Source organism: Bubalus bubalis, chromosome 9 (assembly GCF_019923935.1).
Source record: "Bubalus bubalis isolate 160015118507 breed Murrah chromosome 9, NDDB_SH_1, whole genome shotgun sequence".
Taxonomy (NCBI): domain Eukaryota; kingdom Metazoa; phylum Chordata; class Mammalia; order Artiodactyla; family Bovidae; genus Bubalus; species Bubalus bubalis.
Genome location: NC_059165.1, coordinates 99,472,095 through 99,491,073, shown reverse-complemented (window position 1 = coordinate 99,491,073; position 18,979 = coordinate 99,472,095). Strand labels below are relative to the sequence as shown.

The window sequence follows — 18,979 nt, the reverse complement described above, 5'->3', positions numbered from 1 at the left end:
CGGCCTAGGCCAATGAGCTGCGAGCTGCGGGGGCGTCACGGACAGCAGCAGCGGACTTGGGCTGAGGTTCCCGGGCGGGCGGGCGCGGAGAGACGCGGGAAGCAGGGGCTGGGCGGGGGTCGCGGCGCCTCAACCAGCGCAGCCAACCCGAGGGGCCGCCGCCGCCGCCGTCCAGCGTGCTCCGGGGCCGCGGGCCGCCTCCAGCACCCGCCGCGCCGCAGCTCCGGGACCGGCCCCGGCCGCCGCCGCCGCCGCGATGGGCAACGCCGCCGCCGCCAAGAAGGGCAGCGAGCAAGAAAGCGGTGAGTGCCCGGGCCGTGACCCCGATCCCGGTCTCGCGCTGCCAGCCTCCTCCCTGTCCATCACTGCTTGGCCCCTCCCCCCACGCCCCCCCCCCCATTTCTCTCTGCTTACCCCCAGGCGCCCCTTCCCCGTGCCTGTCCAAGGTTGGGGCCCAGGGCCCGCAGAAAACCTCGTAGGAACCCCGTTGCCAAAGACCTCCCCTCCACTGCAAAGACTGTGCTCCCCCCTCAGCTGTCACTGCCAACCCATGGCACGTATGACCGCTGGGCCCCCACATGGGGCCCTATCACCACCCAACTCCCGACTTTCCTGGTCCCTCTCCGCAGATTCAAATCCCCCCACTTCCTCACTCACCTCTTCCACAGATGAGACCCACTGCCGAACCCCGACCCAGGCTTCTGCCGGCCTGGGAGTGCTCTGGGGTCTGCCTCCACCCCACAGGGACCTTGGCCACTTGGTGACCACACCCCTCCCCCCTCCAGCCCCCGCCATCTTTCTCCTGCCCTTCCCCTCTTCACCTTATCACAGCCCCCCTTCAAACCCACCCTTGAGCATTTCCCAGAGCCACCTCCAGCATTGTTTTTCCCTTCTGTGTCACTTGGCATGGGGGACAGGATCTTTCTGGGTCCCTCTGCCCCTCTCTCATCCTCTCAGTCACTGCTTCTCTGCTTGTGCTTCCTTCTCCAAGCAAGCGTCTGTCCCCGGCTGGGGTCGCACACTGTTTCTGAACCTAGAGAACTGCTTCTGTGCTTGCAAAGCCAGGTTTGAGCCAATCATGCTGGAATTCCATGCGTCCTCTTCCTTGGCTTTGGGGGTGAGGGGTTTCAGCAGAGAGCCCCTTCCCATCTACTGCTGTGCAGTGAGCTCTAGGCTCTTTGGAGGGCCCCTCAATAAATGGTTGTGTCACAACTGAGGCTTGATCATTCACCCAGTCCCTCAGGCTTCTTTACCTGCTTGGGATGAAAAGTGGGGGATTAAGAGTGAGTTTACCAGGGCTCATTCAGCTAGAGCTGGGATGGTGAGAAAGAGGACTCAAGGGATGACAGTTAGGAAGAGTAGTGGGTGACATCTAATGACTTGCTTTGCCAAGAGACAGATTGTGATCATCCCCAGGGTTCACCCAGAGGGGGGCCTGTTTCCACCCTCAGCCCCCAAATCATATTGGCCTTTTCCAGCCAGCCAGGGGAAGAGATTCTGTATCTGGAAATGCCTTCAGAAATGGTCTTGAGTTCCTTCCTCAAGTCATCCGGCTCTCAAATTGTCATCACTCCAGCCCTAAAGTTGGGCCTCAACTAGGATCCCCTTCCAGTTACCCAGAAATAGAGTTGAAAAGGAATGGCCACATCCAAATATGCCTTTCCCAGTTACCTGTCTCAGATCCCAGTGTCTGAGTTCCCTGAATGCTCCCTCCCAGAAAGACCCAAGCATGGAAGCCAGGGAACTTTATTTCCACCCAGATTCAAATAGCAGAACTTATAGCTGCTGAGCAGCCATGGAGAAGCCTGACATGTCACCGATGGGCGGGGGACAGGGAGGCAAGTGCCTGTAGCTGAGCGCTTGATGACAGAGGAGCAGGTGGGTAGTGACCAAAAATGGTCTGGGCATGAGCTTGGAGGGGACTAGACAGAGGGGGAGGGGCCGGGCCCCCAGCAGGTGAGGCCGGCCCGGAGGTGGAAGGTAGAGGCAGACAGTTGTATATTTCAGTGACTCAGTTGAAAGCTGGGGAGATGACATAGTCCTGGAAAACTTTCAAGGCATATCAAACACATGCAGTGGAGAGAGGTGGGGTGGCAAAGCCACACAGGGATAAGGATTCCCAAGAAAAAGATCAGAAGCTCCGGAAGGAACCGGTAATTCAGAGTACAGTCTGGACACCCAGGAAGGGACTATCAGGATAAAATAGAGCCACTATTTACTGGGCAGCTAGGATGTGCCAGGCTAAATGGTCTCCATAGATCTATCTGCTCGAGTGATTTTTCATAACAGGCTGTTACCTGAATTTTACAAAAGAGCTCTCTGAGTTTGACATAGATGATGCCACAGAAGCAGGATTCACATCCATTTCCATCTACCAGCCAAATTCCTGGACCCCAGAATTTCCCAGCTCAAACATTTCCAAGCTGCCCCCCTGATTTTTCACTATATTCACTTCTATTTTGTTAACTGAAATAAAAATTTTGACTCACTTTTGTTCAGATGTAAGTTTCGATCCGTCCTGAGAAATAATATAAATGAAATCATGGGATTGCTATACCAGTTATATTCTCTCTGGTACACCTTAAAATACAATGTAACTAGAAAGGCAAAATATCCTTAACATCAGTTCGTCCCCAGCCAGTGGGACCTGGTCACACTTTGGGAAACACCCTAAGCTGTACTTCCTTCCAGAGATTTGCAGGGGCTCTTGGAGAAGAAAAGAGGATGAGGAAAGAAGCCCCTCTTTGCTTCAAAGCTCCGATTCTGAGAGGTTGGAGTTAGACAAAATTTGCCCTCTCCCACAACTAGGATGAGGGGGGGGGAGTGGGGATAGTAGCGAGGCCAGCCTTCAGGGGGCACCTGAATTTTATCTGCCAGACATCAGCCCAACTAGAGTAAGGAACGTGCCAAACCTTAGTAGGCACCATTTGGCATCCTGCAGCCCCCTGTGCTGCTGTCTCCATGCTGGGGCAGGACAGCCTTGGCCTCCTCTCAAGAGAGCAGGGATTCAGAACCAGCCCGGGAATGGGGTGGGGGAAAGTGTTAGTCACTCATGTCAGACTCTTTGCCACCCCATGGACTGTAGCCCGCCAGGTTCCTCTGTCCATGGGATTCTCCAGGCAAGAATACCGAAGTGGGTAGCCATTCCCTTCTCCAGGGGATCTTCCCGACCCAGGGATCAAACCCGGGTCTCCTGCATTGCAGGCAGATTCTTTATCGTCTGCGCCACCAAGGAAGGGGGAAATCTGTACCCAAAGATGCCAGAGCCACTGGCGGTAGCCTGGGTAAGATGCTAAGAGGGCAGAGGAAAAACAAGATCAAGCTCAGGGCTCTGAACAAGCTAGAGGAATTGAAAGAGGGCAGTAACCCCAAGAGGCCCTGGGGACGGGTGCCAACTGGGGCTCCAGCCTTGGCTGCCCTGCCCCAAAAGGTACCCCTAAGAGCTAGTCCATGGAAGAAAGTACAGGACTGGTAAGAGGAAGCCCTCCAGACCTCCCCTAACCCCTACCCCAGCTCCCAGAGACCAGAAGATTCACGTGCTGAGAGTGAGAATTGCCCCCAAGAGGTCCATAGATGGGAAGACTTGTGGCCCTCGTAACATACTACAGAAGCCTGAGAGGGCCAGACACCGTCTGTGTGTTGGCAGTTGTACAGGTGCCCAAGAGGGTCCTGCCAAGACAGTTTTTCCTTTAAGTCCACCTGGGCTTAAAGAAGCTTGAGGGTCCTCTCTGCCCCTCCCCTGCACCCGCTGGCCCCCAGGTTGGGTTTCTCTTCCTGCCACCACCCCACTACTCCCTGGCTCCCCCTATAGGCAGGGCTCTGGTGATAAGCAGCTAAGCTGGTGCAGCAGGTCTCATGAGCCTTCCCAGCCACCGTAGTCCCGGTGCTTTGAGAGGAAGACTGAGTGATGGCTTCCAACCCCAACGATGGTGAGGCTGAGCCCTGTTGCTATAGCAACTTCCCAGGCACTCCCTGACCCTCAAGTCAAGGAGGGATTACAGTAGAGTTTAGGGCGCAAGTGGACAGGAAAAGGCTGTGGACCCCTGACTGGCCCTGGAAACCCTTCCTAACAACCCTGAGTGGAGATGGGTGGTTTAGTTCAGACAAGGGGGTGGGGGGTGGGGTGGATGATCCACCCAGAGTGGGGATCTGACCCAGACCCAGGCAATGGGTTAGACCAGCTCAGTGATGGGGTTCAGCTCAGAGTGGGGGTTGGTCCAGCTCAGTGATGGAGTCCAGGTGGTACTAGGCAGTGGTCCAGTCCAGTGTTGAGGTCCAACTCAGACAAGGGGGTGGCCTAGCCTACGGCTTGGCTTTCCTGCCGCAGACTTTTCAGGACGAGCAGGTTTCAGGGAACAGGGGGTCCTGAGATTTTTTGGGGGGCGGGGGGAGGAGATCTGAGGCTGGGATCCTGCCTCCTGCTGGGGCCCTAGCGTTTTGAGGGCTGTTTTCCCTGTGAGCCCAAATGGAATCCAGACCAGGGTGGAAGCTGGTACCCCTCCTGTGGGAAACAGGAGCAGGCCAGGCCTACAGTCTCCAAAGACAGCAGCTAGCTGGGTTTCCCTTCTCTGGCACTTCCTGTTGTCAGCAGGGGCCGAAGTTGCCGGGCACTCCCGGGAATAAGTAGCTGCCACTGACCCTGCACTTCTTTTGGGGATCTGGAAAGAAGGAGGAAGATAGTCAAAGCTGCCTCCCCCTCCCCCACCCCTGGGTTTAGCGTTTCGTTTCCGGTTTGGACTTTCTGGGCTGAGAGCAGAGCCAAGCACAGGGCAAGGTTTGACAGAGGCCAAGGACATCCCGGGATGCCATGCCCCTCTCCGCCCCTGCACAGGAGCAGGGCTGAGTTAGTGTTACCCATTTCTCTCTCAAAGTAGCCAAATTTGAGGGCTCCAGCTTCAAAGAGCACTTGCGGGAGGAGATAGGGTGTTTCTAACTGCCCCCCCCCCCCCACCTCCGCCTTTCTCTCCAGCTGCTCTTTCAGCTAATTAATGGAGTTTGGGGCCTCCTTGACCCCCAGGGAGGCCCCGGCTGCTGCCTGGGCCTGAGCCTTAACTCCTTCCGCTCCCCAGTGGGCACTGCCCTGGGCACATTGGATGCCATCCTCTGGGCAGTCTAGCACCCACTGAGAAAGGCAGGGCCTGGCAGCAGGGAGCAGTGAAGTCCCTGGAACAGGAAGTTAGCTTTAGCACCCCGCCCCCAGGGCAGGCAGGCCAGCCAGGAGGGACACCCTCAGGAGACTCTCCCACCACCTGCTGCCAAGGAGGGCCTTTACCAACCTTGGCCAGCTGGGAGCAGGTAGCTTTAAACGCTTCCCTAGCAACCAGCTCCTCCTCCCCTGTCTACCCCCACCCCCAGGCCCTCCCAAGGAAGTCAGCTCAGAGACTCTGCTGTATTCCTGGTTTCCCTGCAAAGGGAACGTTCCTGGGAGAGTCAGGGCGGCCTGGGATGGATCCGGGGTCAGGCAGAGGCTGGGATGGGGACTCAGAGACCACCTTCCAGCTGTGCCTGCAGCTGCTTCTCTGGGGCCATCTGATTGTCCGCCTCCTGGGCTACCTGCACCATACCCTCTGGGCACCTAAGCCGCAACCAGCACCTTGAGCCTCCCTGGTCACGGGCAGACGGGCCCCCGATCACCCCATCCCACTCCACTCCCCGCCCTTGTACCCTCTGCTGGAAGAGGCAGAAAGCAGAGGTGAGTATGGGGACTCCTGGCTGGGTTTTCCCCCCATCATTATTCCTCTTTATCTGCCCTCTCTTCCTGCCACTGCCACACCCTGTCCCTCACCCCCAAATCTGGCAAGCTGATGAGAGCGCACATAGCCTGGTCCCTCCCGCACTTTGGAAAGGTCGGAGCAAGGCTGTGTCAGGATCAAGGCGTCCTTGTGGAGCCTCTTAGTGGGGTACCAACAGACAGAGATGCCGACCCACCACGTTGGGAAAAAACAGGATGTGGCATTTCTCAGGGATAACTGAGAGGAAAAGAAGAAGCAGGACCTAATTTTCTCCTGGATTCCTCTCAAATGCACTCCTCTCTGCCTTCTTGGGTGGGTGACGGTAGAGTCCCAAGAGGGTACTTCACCCCCCTGCCCCCCTGCCCACCTTCATCCAGCATTCAGTGTGTACGTTTGGAGGTTTCCAAGGAAGGTGTCGTATGTCAAGAAAGATTGTGCTAGTGAAACCCTTGCAAGCGGTACAGCCCCCAGGCTCGGAGAGTTCTCAGACAAGTTGGTGGCTCAGCCAGGCATACCAAGCGAGGACCCTCGACCATTCCTGACTGCCCCCTCTCTGCCTGGTCATTCTTCATAGGGCTTTCCTAGCCAACTATCTGTCCTCCATCTGCCACTCTTGTGGCCCCCCACAGAAGGCTCTTCTCTTGGAACACTGAGGGAGAGTCTTAGGATTGATGGGGGGAGGGGTGTGGCTACCCACAAGGCTGTGGGCATTCCTGGCACTGCCTACGGGTGAGATAGGCAAATAACAGGCAAAGCCAAAGTACAAGTGTGCAGGACCCTCTCTGGGTGGCAACCATCCCAGGGACATCAGGGTTGAGGATAGCTCTGTCCGTGGGCCACCCTGGTGCCCTGGGACCCGTCAGAAACAAAGCACTTAATCTCGTGGGTGTGAGGGACTGTCTGGAAAGTGGTCGGAGGCCAGTCTTCTCATCTGTCCAATGAGAGTAATAGCAGCTCTGAGCCGTCAGTGTAGGAGTTAAGCGTGGAAAGCACTGAGTGTGCCACAGAGCTGACACACAGAGAGGGTCCCGAACAGCAGCACGGCTGGCCCCAGGTGGGCCGTTGCAAGGACAGGTCCATACCGCTAGAGTCCGTCAGGCCGCGCATTCAAGATCTGAGCATTCAGTGCTCTACCTGTATTGTATACCTCTATTTTAAAATACACTTGAACCTCCCTGAAGACTCCACGCTTCCACTGCAGGTAGGGGGCGCAGGTTCCCATCCTTCATCAGGGAAGTTCTGCCTGCCATGCCATGAGGCCCCAAAAACTTAAAAAAATACTTCACAGCAAAATTAATAGCTGACATTTACATAGCACTTACACCCTGTGCCAGCCACCATCCAAACCCCCTTTGCCAAGATTAACTCCTTGAGTCCCTACAACTACGCTACTGGGTCAGTACTATTATTATCCCCAGTTTACGGATAAGGAAAACTGAGGCCCAGAGGTCAGTCACACAGCTCCTTAGGGACCAGGCCAGGAGCTGAACTTGATCTTATCCCAGAGTCCTGGCCCCTACCTACTTTGCCGGGGTGCTGCTCCATACTGGTGGGAATGCCTGTTTTCAGGCTTCAGTTCAGGGGGGTGGTGAATGGGGAGAACAGATAAAAGGAATGTGGCGGGGGCTGGGGGGGAGGGGAGGGGGGCGCAAGTGAACCAAAGGAGAGAGTGGACACAAAGTAGCAAGCCCAGGGTCCACAGGGAAATCTTCAATGCTAGCTGGATGGTGGTGTTCACCTGGGGCTGCTGAGGGGCCTGTAGGGGGCAGGCATCAGGCGAGGCTTTCTCTGAAGCGGCTCAGGAGCCAGGGGCCCTCCATTGGCAAAGGCGGGAATGGAGCCAGCTGGGGGCCAAGGCAACAGCTGAACCCCCCAAGGGCGCCTGCTACCCGAGCCCCAGAGGCCTCCACCCCGGCCGGCCTCCCCAGAGAAGGGACCAGAGGAGCCGCCAAATCCAGAGGCTATAAATACCTCGGCTGGCGTCGTCCCTGGCCCTGGAATGTCGGTCAGAACTGGGGCGAGTGGGGGTGGGCTGGCCCGGGCACTGTTCTCTGTCCCCCCACCAAGAGTGACCCCCCAAGTCGCCCTGTCCCCCATTGTAGACAGAGTTGAGACTGGACCCCAGCTCTCTGTAATAAAGAGGCCCCACACCCCAGCCCAGATCAGGCCGCCCCACCCACCCAGGATTACCCTCAGACTCAGCCAGGACACCCAAAGGCACAGGGAGAAGGTCAGGCTCTAGGTTAAGGCGACTGCACCCCACTTTGCACAAATCAGCATCTCCCCAGGAATAGCCTGGGCCCATGCCAGCAACATGGGGTCTTCACCTCACTGTCTTCCTCTCTTTCAGTGAAAGAGTTCTTAGCCAAAGCCAAAGAAGATTTTCTTAAAAAATGGGAAAATCCTGCTCAGGTAAGCCCCCTGGGTACAGAGTCCCGGGAGGGGTGACTGACGGCCCCCTCACCCCCAACCACATCCAGGTGACATGGCTAGGATTTTGGGGCCCTGTAGAGGCGCCTCACCTGCCCTCATTAACCCCATTGATGCTCATGGGGGCACCTGATCACACATTGCCAGGCTCCTCCACCCCACCACCCCCTTCCAACGGGCGGCCCCTGCCCCCCCAGGCAGCTGCCAGCAGCTCCTGGGCCCCTGGCCAGGGCTGGATCTGGACCCTGCCACCAGCCTTGAGGAATGCGCCCTCTGCCATCTTGTTTTTCCGCCCCCGTCCTTACCGGCTTTGCTCCACCCGGTGCCCACGGCCCCCTCTGCTGGTGGCAGAGGGGATGCTCCAAACTTGGGCCGCGCAAGCTGCAGGGGTTGGGGTGGTCCCTGACCCTCCAGAGCCCTCTGCCTGCAGAACACAGCCCACTTGGATCAGTTTGAACGAATCAAGACCCTGGGTACGGGCTCCTTCGGGCGGGTGATGCTGGTGAAGCACATGGAGACCGGGAACCACTACGCCATGAAGATCCTCGACAAACAGAAGGTGAGTCTGGCCCTGCGACACGGCCCGGGTCCCGGCTACCAGGGCTCTGCCCGGGCAGTGGTCATCGCCTGGAGCACCTCCATAACGTGCCAGACCTGGGGGCAGGAAGGGTACCATGCTGCCTTCAGAAAGTTTCCCCTCCCGGGGAGCCACCAGTGCCAATCCCAGCATGGATGCGGCATCAGACACCTAGCCTGTCTTGAGAAAGCCAAGCATTTTCCAGCATGAGGGGAGTGATGTCTACGCAGACCTCCTTTCTGTAAATATTTTTGCCAGGCAAAATGCTCTACAGCAGCACTGTCCAGGAAATATATCACATATGGTTTTACATTTTCTAGACTCCTCATTTTATTTTTTTTTATTTGCCCAAGTGGCTTGTGGGATTTTAGTTCCCTGACCAGGGATCGAACCCAGACCCTCAGCCATAAGAGCATGGAGTCTTAACCACTGGACCACTAGGGAATTCCCTAGAACCCTCATTTTAAGAGCTTTAAAAAAAATACAAGTGGAATTCATTTTAACAGTGTGTTGTAATTAAGTCAGTATATCTCCAATATTATCATTTCAACATATGTATCCAGTGTAGAAATATCATTAACGAGACACTTTACATTCTTTTTTTCCATACTAAGTCTTAGAAATCCAGAGTGTACTTTACACTTAGAACACATCTTCGTTTGGATGTTCATTTTCACTGGAAAGAAAAGAAAAAGACAAGTTGAAAAAGCAGGTTCACATAACCCAAGTTGTTCCAAACAGGCTTGAAAGTTGCCCAGTAACTGCACTGAGTATCAGTTTTTAAATTTTCGTTTTAAATACTTTGACTTTTGTTGTTTAAAACATCTTTTTTGGGGCTCTGCTGGGTCTCTGTGGCTGCTCAGGCTTTTCTCTGGTTGTCGCAAGCGGGGGCTACTCTCCAGTTGTGGTGCACAGGCTTCTCATTGCGGGGCCTTCTCTTGTTGTGGAGCATAGGCTCAGTAGTTGTGGCACGTGAGCTTAGTTGCTCTGAGGCGGGTGAGATCTTCCCGGATCAGGGATCAAACCTACATCTCCTACCTTGGCAGGCATATTCTTTACCACTGAGCCACCAGGGAAGCCCCAAGATACTTTCCATTTTAAACTCCATCTGTCAGTCAACTAGCCAGGTTTCAAGTACTCAGCAGTCATACGTGGCTAGTGTGGACTGTCCTGGACAGTGCAGGTATAGACCCAGAGGATGTCGTGAACAAAGCAGAAGAAGCCCCATTGCAGTGGGGCTCAGAGCTGACCGAGGGGCCAGATTGCGTGCGTGTGACAAGCTGGTCTGAGGTTGACTAGCTGCATGTGACCTTGGACACCACACTTCCCTTCTCTGCATCTGGACTTCCAGACATGCATGTTCCCAGTGCATCCTCCTCAGGACTCCTGTCAGTGTGTGAGGCGGCTGCTGGGGATGGCTGAGGGCGGAGGAGGAATTAGCCCTGGGTTCAGGTGGATTGTGGGGAGGGGTGCGCTCTAGTTGCAAGGAAGGTATTTCTAAACCCCCCACCCCTTGGGTGCCCCTTTTGCTTGTATGTTCTGTTTCAGCTCAGCTGCCCCTTCCTCCACGAAGCCTTCTCTGACTCCTCAGACTTCACCGGGTGCCTTATCTGGGCATCCACAGGCCCCCAGCTTCCCCCACCACGGCTCTGACCCCTGTGGCCTGGTGACTCATGTGTTCTTGCCCTGAATTGCATGACTGCATGCCATGTGGGGACAGGCACCTGGCCCAGGGCTTGACAGTCCCCAGGCACTAAAACAGTGTGTGTGTGTGTGTTTTTTAGGTCAAAGCTTATTTATTTATTTATGACTGCACTGGGTCTTTGTTGTGCAGTGCACACAGGCTTTCTCCAGTTGCGGCGAGTGGGAGTTCTCGCTAGTTGCTATGTGGTGTACGGGCTTCTCATTGCCATGGCTTCTCTTGTTGCGGAGCATGGGCTCTAGGGCATGCGAGCTTCAGTAGTTGGGACTCACAGGCTTACTTGTTGTGATGCATGGGTTTAGCTGCCCCATGGCATGTGGCATTGTCCCAGACCAGGGATCAAACCCGTGTCCCCTGCATTGGCGGCAGATTCTTCACCACTTGAGCACCAGGGAAGTCCCCACTCATACAATTCTAGATGAAGGACCTGGCCCAGCCCTGGCACCTCTCCTTTTTTTTTGGGTGGTCAGGAGGGAAAGGACTCGCTCACACCCCGTCTTCTCCACTCTCCCCTCCCACTCCTGCAGGTGGTGAAGCTGAAACAGATTGAGCACACCCTGAATGAGAAGCGCATCCTGCAGGCGGTCAACTTTCCGTTCCTTGTCAAACTCGAGTTCTCCTTCAAGGTGGGGTTCCAGTGGTGGCAGACTGGGGCCGCTGCCAGGCAGTGCAGCCTCTGGGTTCCCAGAGCCGGGGCCGGGCTGATCACCACCAGTGGCTGTCCACTGATGGGGCGGGGGTGTGCAAATCAGCTTGGGGCTCTGATAGCCCCAAGTTCAACTGGGCCTGCCAGCGTCTAGCTTGATAACCTGGGGCTAGTCCCTCAGTCTGGATAACGTCCCTCAAAATCATCACTCCGTTTATAGCAAGAATCTGACACATGGCCACAAGCCATGCCACTCAGCCTGGGTTCCAGTGCCAGCCCTGTTCTTCCTGGCCGTGTGACCCTGGCCAGGGACTTTACTCCCCTGAGCCTTGGTTTCTTCATCTGTATAATGGGTATCGTGGCAGTCCCCACCTGGGGCTGCCATAACAGTTCAAAGCACAGCATGAGCGCCCTGTGTGAGCTGTTTTGGGCATCATCCTAAGCCTTGACTGCGAGAGCTGGGAAAGGCCACTCAGGGTCTGTGACCCCTGCAGTCACAAGGGCCCTGCACTTAGTTTAAGCCTCTGCTGCCACCTTCTTGAAATTGATAATCATGTTTTTTAACAAGGGGCCTCACACTTTTATTTGGGGGGCCCCACAAATTCTGTAGCCCATCCTGGTCCCAGTTGACAGATGATAAAACTGTGGCCCCAAGAGCCTTGGTCAGGACAGTCACAGACATGAGCCACCATGGAGTTCTGACTGCAGCCCTGACACCGGCTGTACCCCTCATGTACCCCTAACCGGCCCTCACTTTGGGCCCCTGTGAGCAGGATGACGGCTGCCCCTAGTTTCTCTCAGGCAGAAGGAAATGAGACAGGTAATTGGTGAGCACAGCGCCTGGCACGTGGGACGCGCTCCACTTGGGAGCCGAGATGGTTGTTGTCACTTTCTGAACACCTGCCGGGCCAGGGCACTAGGCCTGCAGATGGGGCCCGGGGCTTGGGGAGCAGAGCCCTGATCACTTGATGCTTCCCACAGGACAACTCAAATTTATACATGGTCATGGAGTACGTGCCCGGTGGGGAGATGTTCTCACACCTGCGACGGATCGGGAGGTTCAGGTGAGCCCGACGCCCCACCCCGCCACCTTGGGGCTGTCCATGGGCATCATCCTTGAAAGTGGTCTCTCGGGGTCCCGGTGGGTTCTCATTCCCCCTGAGCTGAGGAATCTGAATCTACAACGTCTCAACTACCATGAAACAAAACAAACACAGTGACCTAGGTGTCACCCCGTGAGTGGGTGATTTTATGTCCTTTAAATTTATGCTCTCGTTTTATTTTACTTATTTATTTAGCAATACATTTTATGTACAATAACGCACAGGTTTTCAATACCCGGTCCCATGAGTTTTGACAGCTGCACAGATGTGTGTAGCCATCATCCTGGAAAATTCCCTCGAATTCCTTTCTAGGCAAATCACTGGCCCAACAAAGGCCAACGTCCTTTCTGGCTTTCAAACACCATAAGTGCGTTTGGTCTGGGTCTGGACTTGATATAAATGGACTCACACCATTCATATTCTTTTGTCCCTTTCTTCTCTTGCTTCACATAATCATTTTGAGACCCAGCCACATTGTTGGGTATATTCCTCATTTGTCCTGGTGGTGGAGTTGGGTCCGATCCCATTGTATGAATCTGTTGCAACTTGTGATTCCATTCCTCTGCTGATGGACACATGGGCTGTCTCCAGTCTGGGGCTGTAGATGAAGAAGGTTGCTCTGTGGGTGCTTTTTTTTTTTTTAATCACAAAATAAGGCTTTTCATTATTCAGCTTCTTAGAGTACTCACACAAGAGAAACTGACAAATCCATCTCCTTGTTGTTTAGTCGCTTCGGTCGTGTCTGACTCTTTGCAACCCCATGGACTGTAGCCCTGCCAAGCTCCTCTGTCCATGGGATTTCCCAGGCAAGAAGATTGGAGTGTGTTGTCATTCCCCTTCTCCATCTGCTGATGCATCATGATCACCTAGGCTGGAGGCAGCTCCACAGGCCCACCTGCTGGACTGCTCTGGGGTGGGCGGGTGCTGTGGGTATGGCCACTCCCACTCACCCATCCCCTCCTCTGTTATCTCCATCAGTGAGCCCCACGCACGCTTCTACGCCGCCCAGATTGTCCTGACCTTTGAGTACCTGCACTCGCTTGATCTCATCTACCGGGACCTGAAGCCAGAGAACCTCCTCATCGACCAGCAGGGCTACATTCAGGTGCCCATTGGGCCGGGCGAGGGGGCAGCCCCAGGCAGCCCCGGCCTGAACCCTCCCGCCCTCCTAGCCAACCGCCCGTCCTGTGCCCGCAGGTGACAGACTTTGGTTTCGCCAAGCGTGTGAAAGGCCGCACCTGGACCTTGTGTGGGACCCCCGAGTACTTGGCCCCCGAGATCATCCTGAGTAAAGTAGGCACCTCCCAACCCCTCCCACCACCCGGAGGCCTGTTCCGCCCACGCCCCTCCTAACCCTTCTCCTCACACCTGCACCTCACCCTTCTCCCTCCAGGGCTACAACAAAGCTGTGGACTGGTGGGCCCTGGGGGTCCTCATCTACGAAATGGCCGCAGGCTACCCGCCCTTCTTTGCCGACCAGCCCATCCAGATCTACGAGAAGATTGTCTCTGGGAAGGTGAGGCCCGGATGTAGGGGGCTCAGCCCTAAGACCATCCTGCCCACTGTGGAGCCCTGCTCATCACTGTCAGAACAATCTCGGGAATTCCTTGATGGCCCAGCGGTTAGGACTCCGCGCTTGCTTCCACTGCAGGGGGCTTGGGTTTGATCCCTGGGTTGGGGAACTAAGTCCCACATACCTCAAGGGGCAACCAAAGAAAAACCAAAAGAACAATCTAGAAGTTCATGAAGTTGGGCCAGGTGGTGATACCAGACACACCCACCACACTGAGGCCACCATTTCACACAGCCTCACTCATCTCTGGACCTTCAGTGCCGAAACTCCACAGGTTTCCAAAACTCGCTCAAACTCCTGCCCTGCCTGACATGAGGCTCATCTCACCTCTGTGTGACCCTCTTAGCCTGAGTTTCCATAAGTTTGACATCAGAAAAGCAAGTGTGTTCAGTTCCCAAGCAGTACTCTAGAGCCCTACAGGGAGTCACCCAGGACATATAGCCCCACCTCCTTTCCCAAATGCAGACTTTCTAGGTTGGAGGATGTGGGTAAGGGGTGGCTGAACTGTTAGAGCCCTGGAGTGCATTAAGTGCCTACTGTCCCGTGCACCCCCTGGGTCGCACAGCACTGTGAGGGAGGAGGAAGCTGAGGCCCAGAGATTGGACATGTCTGGTTCAGGGTTACACAACACTGTTGTCCCGAAAGAGGCTGGGAACCCCATGTCTGCCTTCGGTTCACCCACCTCCCCTGGAGGACCAGCCATCCCTCCACCTGGCTCAGAAAGTGGTGGAAGTGGCTCCCAGCTCAGCCTCGGTGGGCAGACCTGGTTCTAAGTCCCAGCTCTGCCATCCATCAACTTTGAAACCTCAAGCCAATATCTTTGCTTCTCTGAGTCTCATCCATCTCAGAACTGGGGAACCAAGCCACTTGCCTCTCAGGGAGGTTTAAGAGAGTCACCAACTACAAAGTGGAGTCGTTAAAAAAGGGAAAGATGAGGTGTCTGCCACAAGGCAGAATAGAGGTTGCCAAGAAAATGGCCCAGAGTGGGGAGAAAAAAAGTCATAGAAGTTTCTGAGGGGGAGAGGAGAAGATGAGCTTGACTCCTTTCTTTGTAGCATTTTGCAGTTCCCACGCACCCACAGCGGGATTATCTCCCTCATGCAGCCTTGGGATATCTGTCCCATGCCAGAGAGGCAGGCACAGGCCCAGAGAGGTTAAGGCGGTGGCCAAGGTCACACAGCATGTAAGAAGCAGAGCGGTGCTGGAAGTCAGTTCTTGCAACTGTAAATCCACTGACTACTTATATACAAGGCTGTAGCCTCAAAGCATTTGGGGGAAGTTTCTGGAAGAGTTACACTGAGCCTTAAAGAATGGAAGAGCCTTAGCTATGCAGAGAGAGAGAAATAGAAAAACGATTATTTCTCTCTGAAACATGAATATTTCTGAAGTCCCCCAACCCCAGCAGAGCTACCTTAAGAAGCTGTGGCTAAGGATGCACGTTTTGGAGTCCATCAGACCCCACATATGGAACCAACCTGTCCTGCTCCTCAGTGTGACCTTGGGCAAGCTTTTTAACCCTGCCAAGCCTCAGTTTCCTCTTCTGTAAAATGGGAACCTCGGGAATTCCCTAGCAGTCCAGTAGGTAGTCTCTGCTTTCACTGCCAAGGACCCAGGTTCAGTCCCTGGTCAGGGAACTAAGATCCCACAAGCCTCACGGTGAGGCCAGAAAAATAAAAAATCAAATGGGAACATCATAGCTCTTACCTTGCTGCAGCAGTTCTCAAAGTGGTCCCCTTTCCAGCAGCATCAGCATAGCCCAGGCACTGGCTAGAAATATAAGCTCTCAGGCCCTACCCAGATCTCCTGAATCAGAAACTCCAGTGGGCCCAACAAGCTGTTTTAAATGGGATTCCAACACACAATCCAGTTTGGGGTCTTCCACCCAATAAGACTGTTGGGTGAGGAAGGCAGTGTGCTGGGCTCCCCAAGCTCCAGAGGGGTTTCCCAGTCTTTCTGTGTTATCCACTCTTCAGGTGCGGTTTCCGTCCCACTTCAGCTCTGACTTGAAGGATCTGCTGCGCAACCTCCTACAAGTGGACCTCACCAAGCGCTTTGGGAACCTCAAGAATGGGGTCAATGATATCAAGAACCACAAGTGGTTTGCCACAACTGACTGGATTGCCATCTACCAGAGGAAGGTAGGGCACCCCCTTCCTTCCTCAGGTGCTCTGGGGGGTTGGGGAGAAGGGAGGAGTATTACCAATGGAGAGATGAACAGGGAAGGGGAATCTAAAAATAGCCTTCAGGCTCTGGGTGAATCTAGATGTGGCAACTTAGAGCAGTGGGGGTCTAGAAACAGAGTTGCAGAGTCATTTGGCCACTTTGTGACCTTGGGCAGGAGACTATTCTCTCTGGAAAGTATTAATAATTTGCCCATCAATGTGTTGGCTATGGGCAAATTATTAATACTTTCCAATAATTTGCCCATCAATGTGTTGGCTATCGGAGAAGGCGATGGCACCCCACTCCAGTACTCCTGCCTGGAAAATCCCATGGACGGAGGAACCTGGAAGGCTGCAGTTCATGGGGTCGCTGAGGGACACGACTGAGTGACTTCACTTTCACTTTTCGCTTTCATGCATTGGAGAAGGAAATGGCAGCCCACTCCAGTGTTCTTGCCTGGAGAATCCCAGGGACAAGGGAGCCTGGTGGGCTTCCATCTATGGGGTCACACAGAGTCGGACACAACTGAAGTGACTTAGCAGCAGCAGCAGTGTTGGCTATAAAATTTTTTTTTTTTTTAATTTATTCATCTGCACTGGGCCTAGTTGCAGCATGTGAACTGTTAGTTGCAGAATGTGGGCTCTAGTTCCTCGACTAGGGATCAAACCTGGACCCCTTGCCTTGGGAGCACAGAGTTGTAGCCACGGGACCACTAGGGAAGTCTCTATAAGATTCTTAAGATGAGTCCACACTAATGCTAAGCTCAGGCCTGGGTCAAAGTAAGTTATGTTATGAATGTTAACCCATTCACATTTATTGTTGTAATGATGATTATGTTGACTGCTGAGGTCTGAGTGGTTCTTGACCCCTCTCCAGGTGGAAGCTCCCTTCATACCAAAGTTTAAAGGCCCTGGGGACACAAGTAATTTTGACGACTATGAGGAGGAAGAGATCCGAGTCTCCATCAATGAGAAGTGTGGCAAGGAGTTTTCTGAGTTCTAGGGGTGTGCCTGTGCCCCATGGGTTTTCTTTCTTTCCCTTTTTTTTTTTTTTTTTTTTGGTGGGGGGGTGGGAGGGTTGGATTGAACAGCCAGAGGGCCCCAGAGTTCCTTGCATCTAATTTAACCCGCCCAGCCCCACCCTCCAGGGTAGGGGGAGCAGGAAGTCCAGGTATTTGGGTCAAAACACCAGCTGCTCCCCCTCACCCCCTTTGCCCTCCTGCCTCCCCACCCACTGCTTTTGCCTTCCTTCCACAGCCCCCCACCCCAGCCCACTTCTGCCTGTTTTAAATGAGTTTCTCAGTTCTTCCCTTCTTCAGGTCAGACCAGGTCTCCCTGGTTTCAGGGACAGGGTGTGGCAAGAGGGGCCCAAACTTAACTACAGCCACCCCTCCCCCTCCCCCCCAAAAAACCCGACAGGCACCACTCTGTAATGGCGAATGAATGAAAAGCCAACCTTGCCTTCAGAATAATCCTGCCAGGGAAGGAGAGATTTTAGTGACACGTTCAGTGGGCCACTTGGTATAATTTTTTTAAAAAATACAATTTACAATCTTATTTAAGTTCCATCAATGCCGCCCTCCCTCCTTCCTCTCCCATCCTTTCCCATGCCCCTCCTCTTCAAATCTTTTTTTTTTTTTTTTTTTTAACAAAAACTGGGAAGCAGACTGACTGTACAGGAAGGAGCTGGGGTTTGAACCTCTCCCCCAAGCTGCTAATCTCTCCTGCCTCCTCCCCCCATCCCTTCCCCCAGGATGCCCTGCCAAGCCTGGAAGGGTCTCAGCCCCTTTAGGAAGCCCCTACTCTGTTCTGCCCCCAACAGACCTGTCTTCACTCTTGGGCTTCGGGACCCAGACAAAGCAGCTGCCCCTCTCCCTGCCAAAGAGGAGTCGTCCCCTGAAAAGACAAGAGGGGAAGCCCCGAGCCCAGGGTTGTCCCTCCCAGTAACACTGTCCCCAAACTCCTTGATTTTATTCTCAGCTAGATTTTAATGTCCAGCTTCCTGTCAATTGGGAAGGCAATCACCGCAGAAGGAGGTAGAGCGCCCCCACCCCCGGGTTCAAGGCCAGGGTTGCTGGCGAGGGGCTGCTTATTTTATTCACCCAGCAGCCTCCGCCCTCCACCCCCCATCCTGGGCTCTCCTCCTTTGCTTAGCTGTCAGCTGTCAATCACCGGTTCTCCCCCCCACCACCGCCACCACCCATTTGTGGTTTTTTCTCTCTTAATAGAAAAGTCGGGAGTCACCCCATTCATCCCCACATTTGTTCCTCTCATCATTTCTCCCCATCCTAGGAGGAGCTCTCAGGCCTGGGGTGGGACCCCGGGTGGGCGCGGGGGTGATTCAACCTGTGTGCTGCGAAGGACGCAACTTCCTCTTGAACAGTGTGCTGTTGTAAACATATTTGAAAACTATTATCAATAAAGTTTTGTTTAAAAAAAAGTGTCGCTAGTGTTCCTGACTTCGGTCACCCACCCACGCACCCCCAGGGGGTTGGAAAGAGAATTTCGGACCCCAGCGTCCAAGCTGATCAGCACCTGGCCTGGAGTCCTTGTAAAGCTGGGTTTAGCTGGAATTCCGCCACTCCCCTCCGCCCTGCCTGAGAAGGGGGCGCCAAACTGCCCTCTGACCCAAGATTAGGGGTCCCCACATTCTGAGGCGCACCCCCTCTGCGTCCAACGAGAGGCCGAAAGGGCGGGAGCTCTAGGGAGACGCTGGGGCCGGGAAGCCGAGCGGCGGCGGGGGCGGCCCTGGCAGGGGGGGTATGGGGTGGTGGAGACCGTGCGCGCCCCCCTCCCCGCGCAGGGCCAAGCACGCCCAAGGGGCGCGGAGGCGGCGGTGGTCCGAAGGTCCCTGCGGCGCCGGGCGAGTGCAGTGGCCCGGTCCGCGGGCGGCGAGTTCCCGGTAAGTGCAGTCCCGAGAGCGGAGCGCGCCGGGGAGGCGTGGAGAGGGGGGCTGGGCGCCGGGGACGTCTGGGTCCCGCGCCCAATGGCTGGAGGGCGGCCGAGCACCGCCCGCGCGCCCCGCCCGCCCCCTCTCCCCTCCCCCCGGCGCTC

General features: G+C 55.0%; 1 protein-coding gene across 2 annotated transcripts; it reads left to right on the top strand.

The window, feature by feature from the left end:
- The first annotated feature begins 36 nt into the window (after nucleotides 1-36).
- PRKACA (protein kinase cAMP-activated catalytic subunit alpha) lies at nucleotides 37-17,570 on the top strand. 2 transcript variants are annotated; one of them, XM_025293672.3, is made up of 10 exons: nucleotides 37-302; nucleotides 8,083-8,144; nucleotides 8,593-8,721; nucleotides 10,969-11,067; nucleotides 12,069-12,151; nucleotides 13,169-13,295; nucleotides 13,388-13,483; nucleotides 13,584-13,706; nucleotides 15,737-15,901; nucleotides 16,803-17,570. In XM_025293672.3, the coding sequence occupies exons 1-10, from the start codon at nucleotides 257-259 to the stop codon at nucleotides 16,926-16,928; spliced, it is 1,056 nt and encodes a 351-aa protein (XP_025149457.1). In that variant the 5' UTR covers nucleotides 37-256; the 3' UTR covers nucleotides 16,929-17,570. The 2 variants fall into 2 exon arrangements, with proteins under 2 accessions (XP_025149457.1, XP_006066594.1); XM_006066532.4 differs by lacking the exon at nucleotides 37-302 and adding an exon at nucleotides 3,893-3,929.
- Nucleotides 17,571-18,979: the final 1,409 nt, after the last annotated feature.

Bases quoted from the DNA above. Each gene is read 5' to 3' on its own strand.
- PRKACA (XM_025293672.3), top strand. From the start codon at position 257: ATGGGCAACGCCGCCGCCGCCAAGAAGGGCAGCGAGCAAGAAAGCG. The intron at 8,145-8,592 runs GTAAGCCCCCTG...CTCTGCCTGCAG, and splicing joins AATGGGAAAATCCTGCTCAG to AACACAGCCCACTTGGATCA. The intron at 11,068-12,068 runs GTGGGGTTCCAG...TGCTTCCCACAG, and splicing joins AACTCGAGTTCTCCTTCAAG to GACAACTCAAATTTATACAT.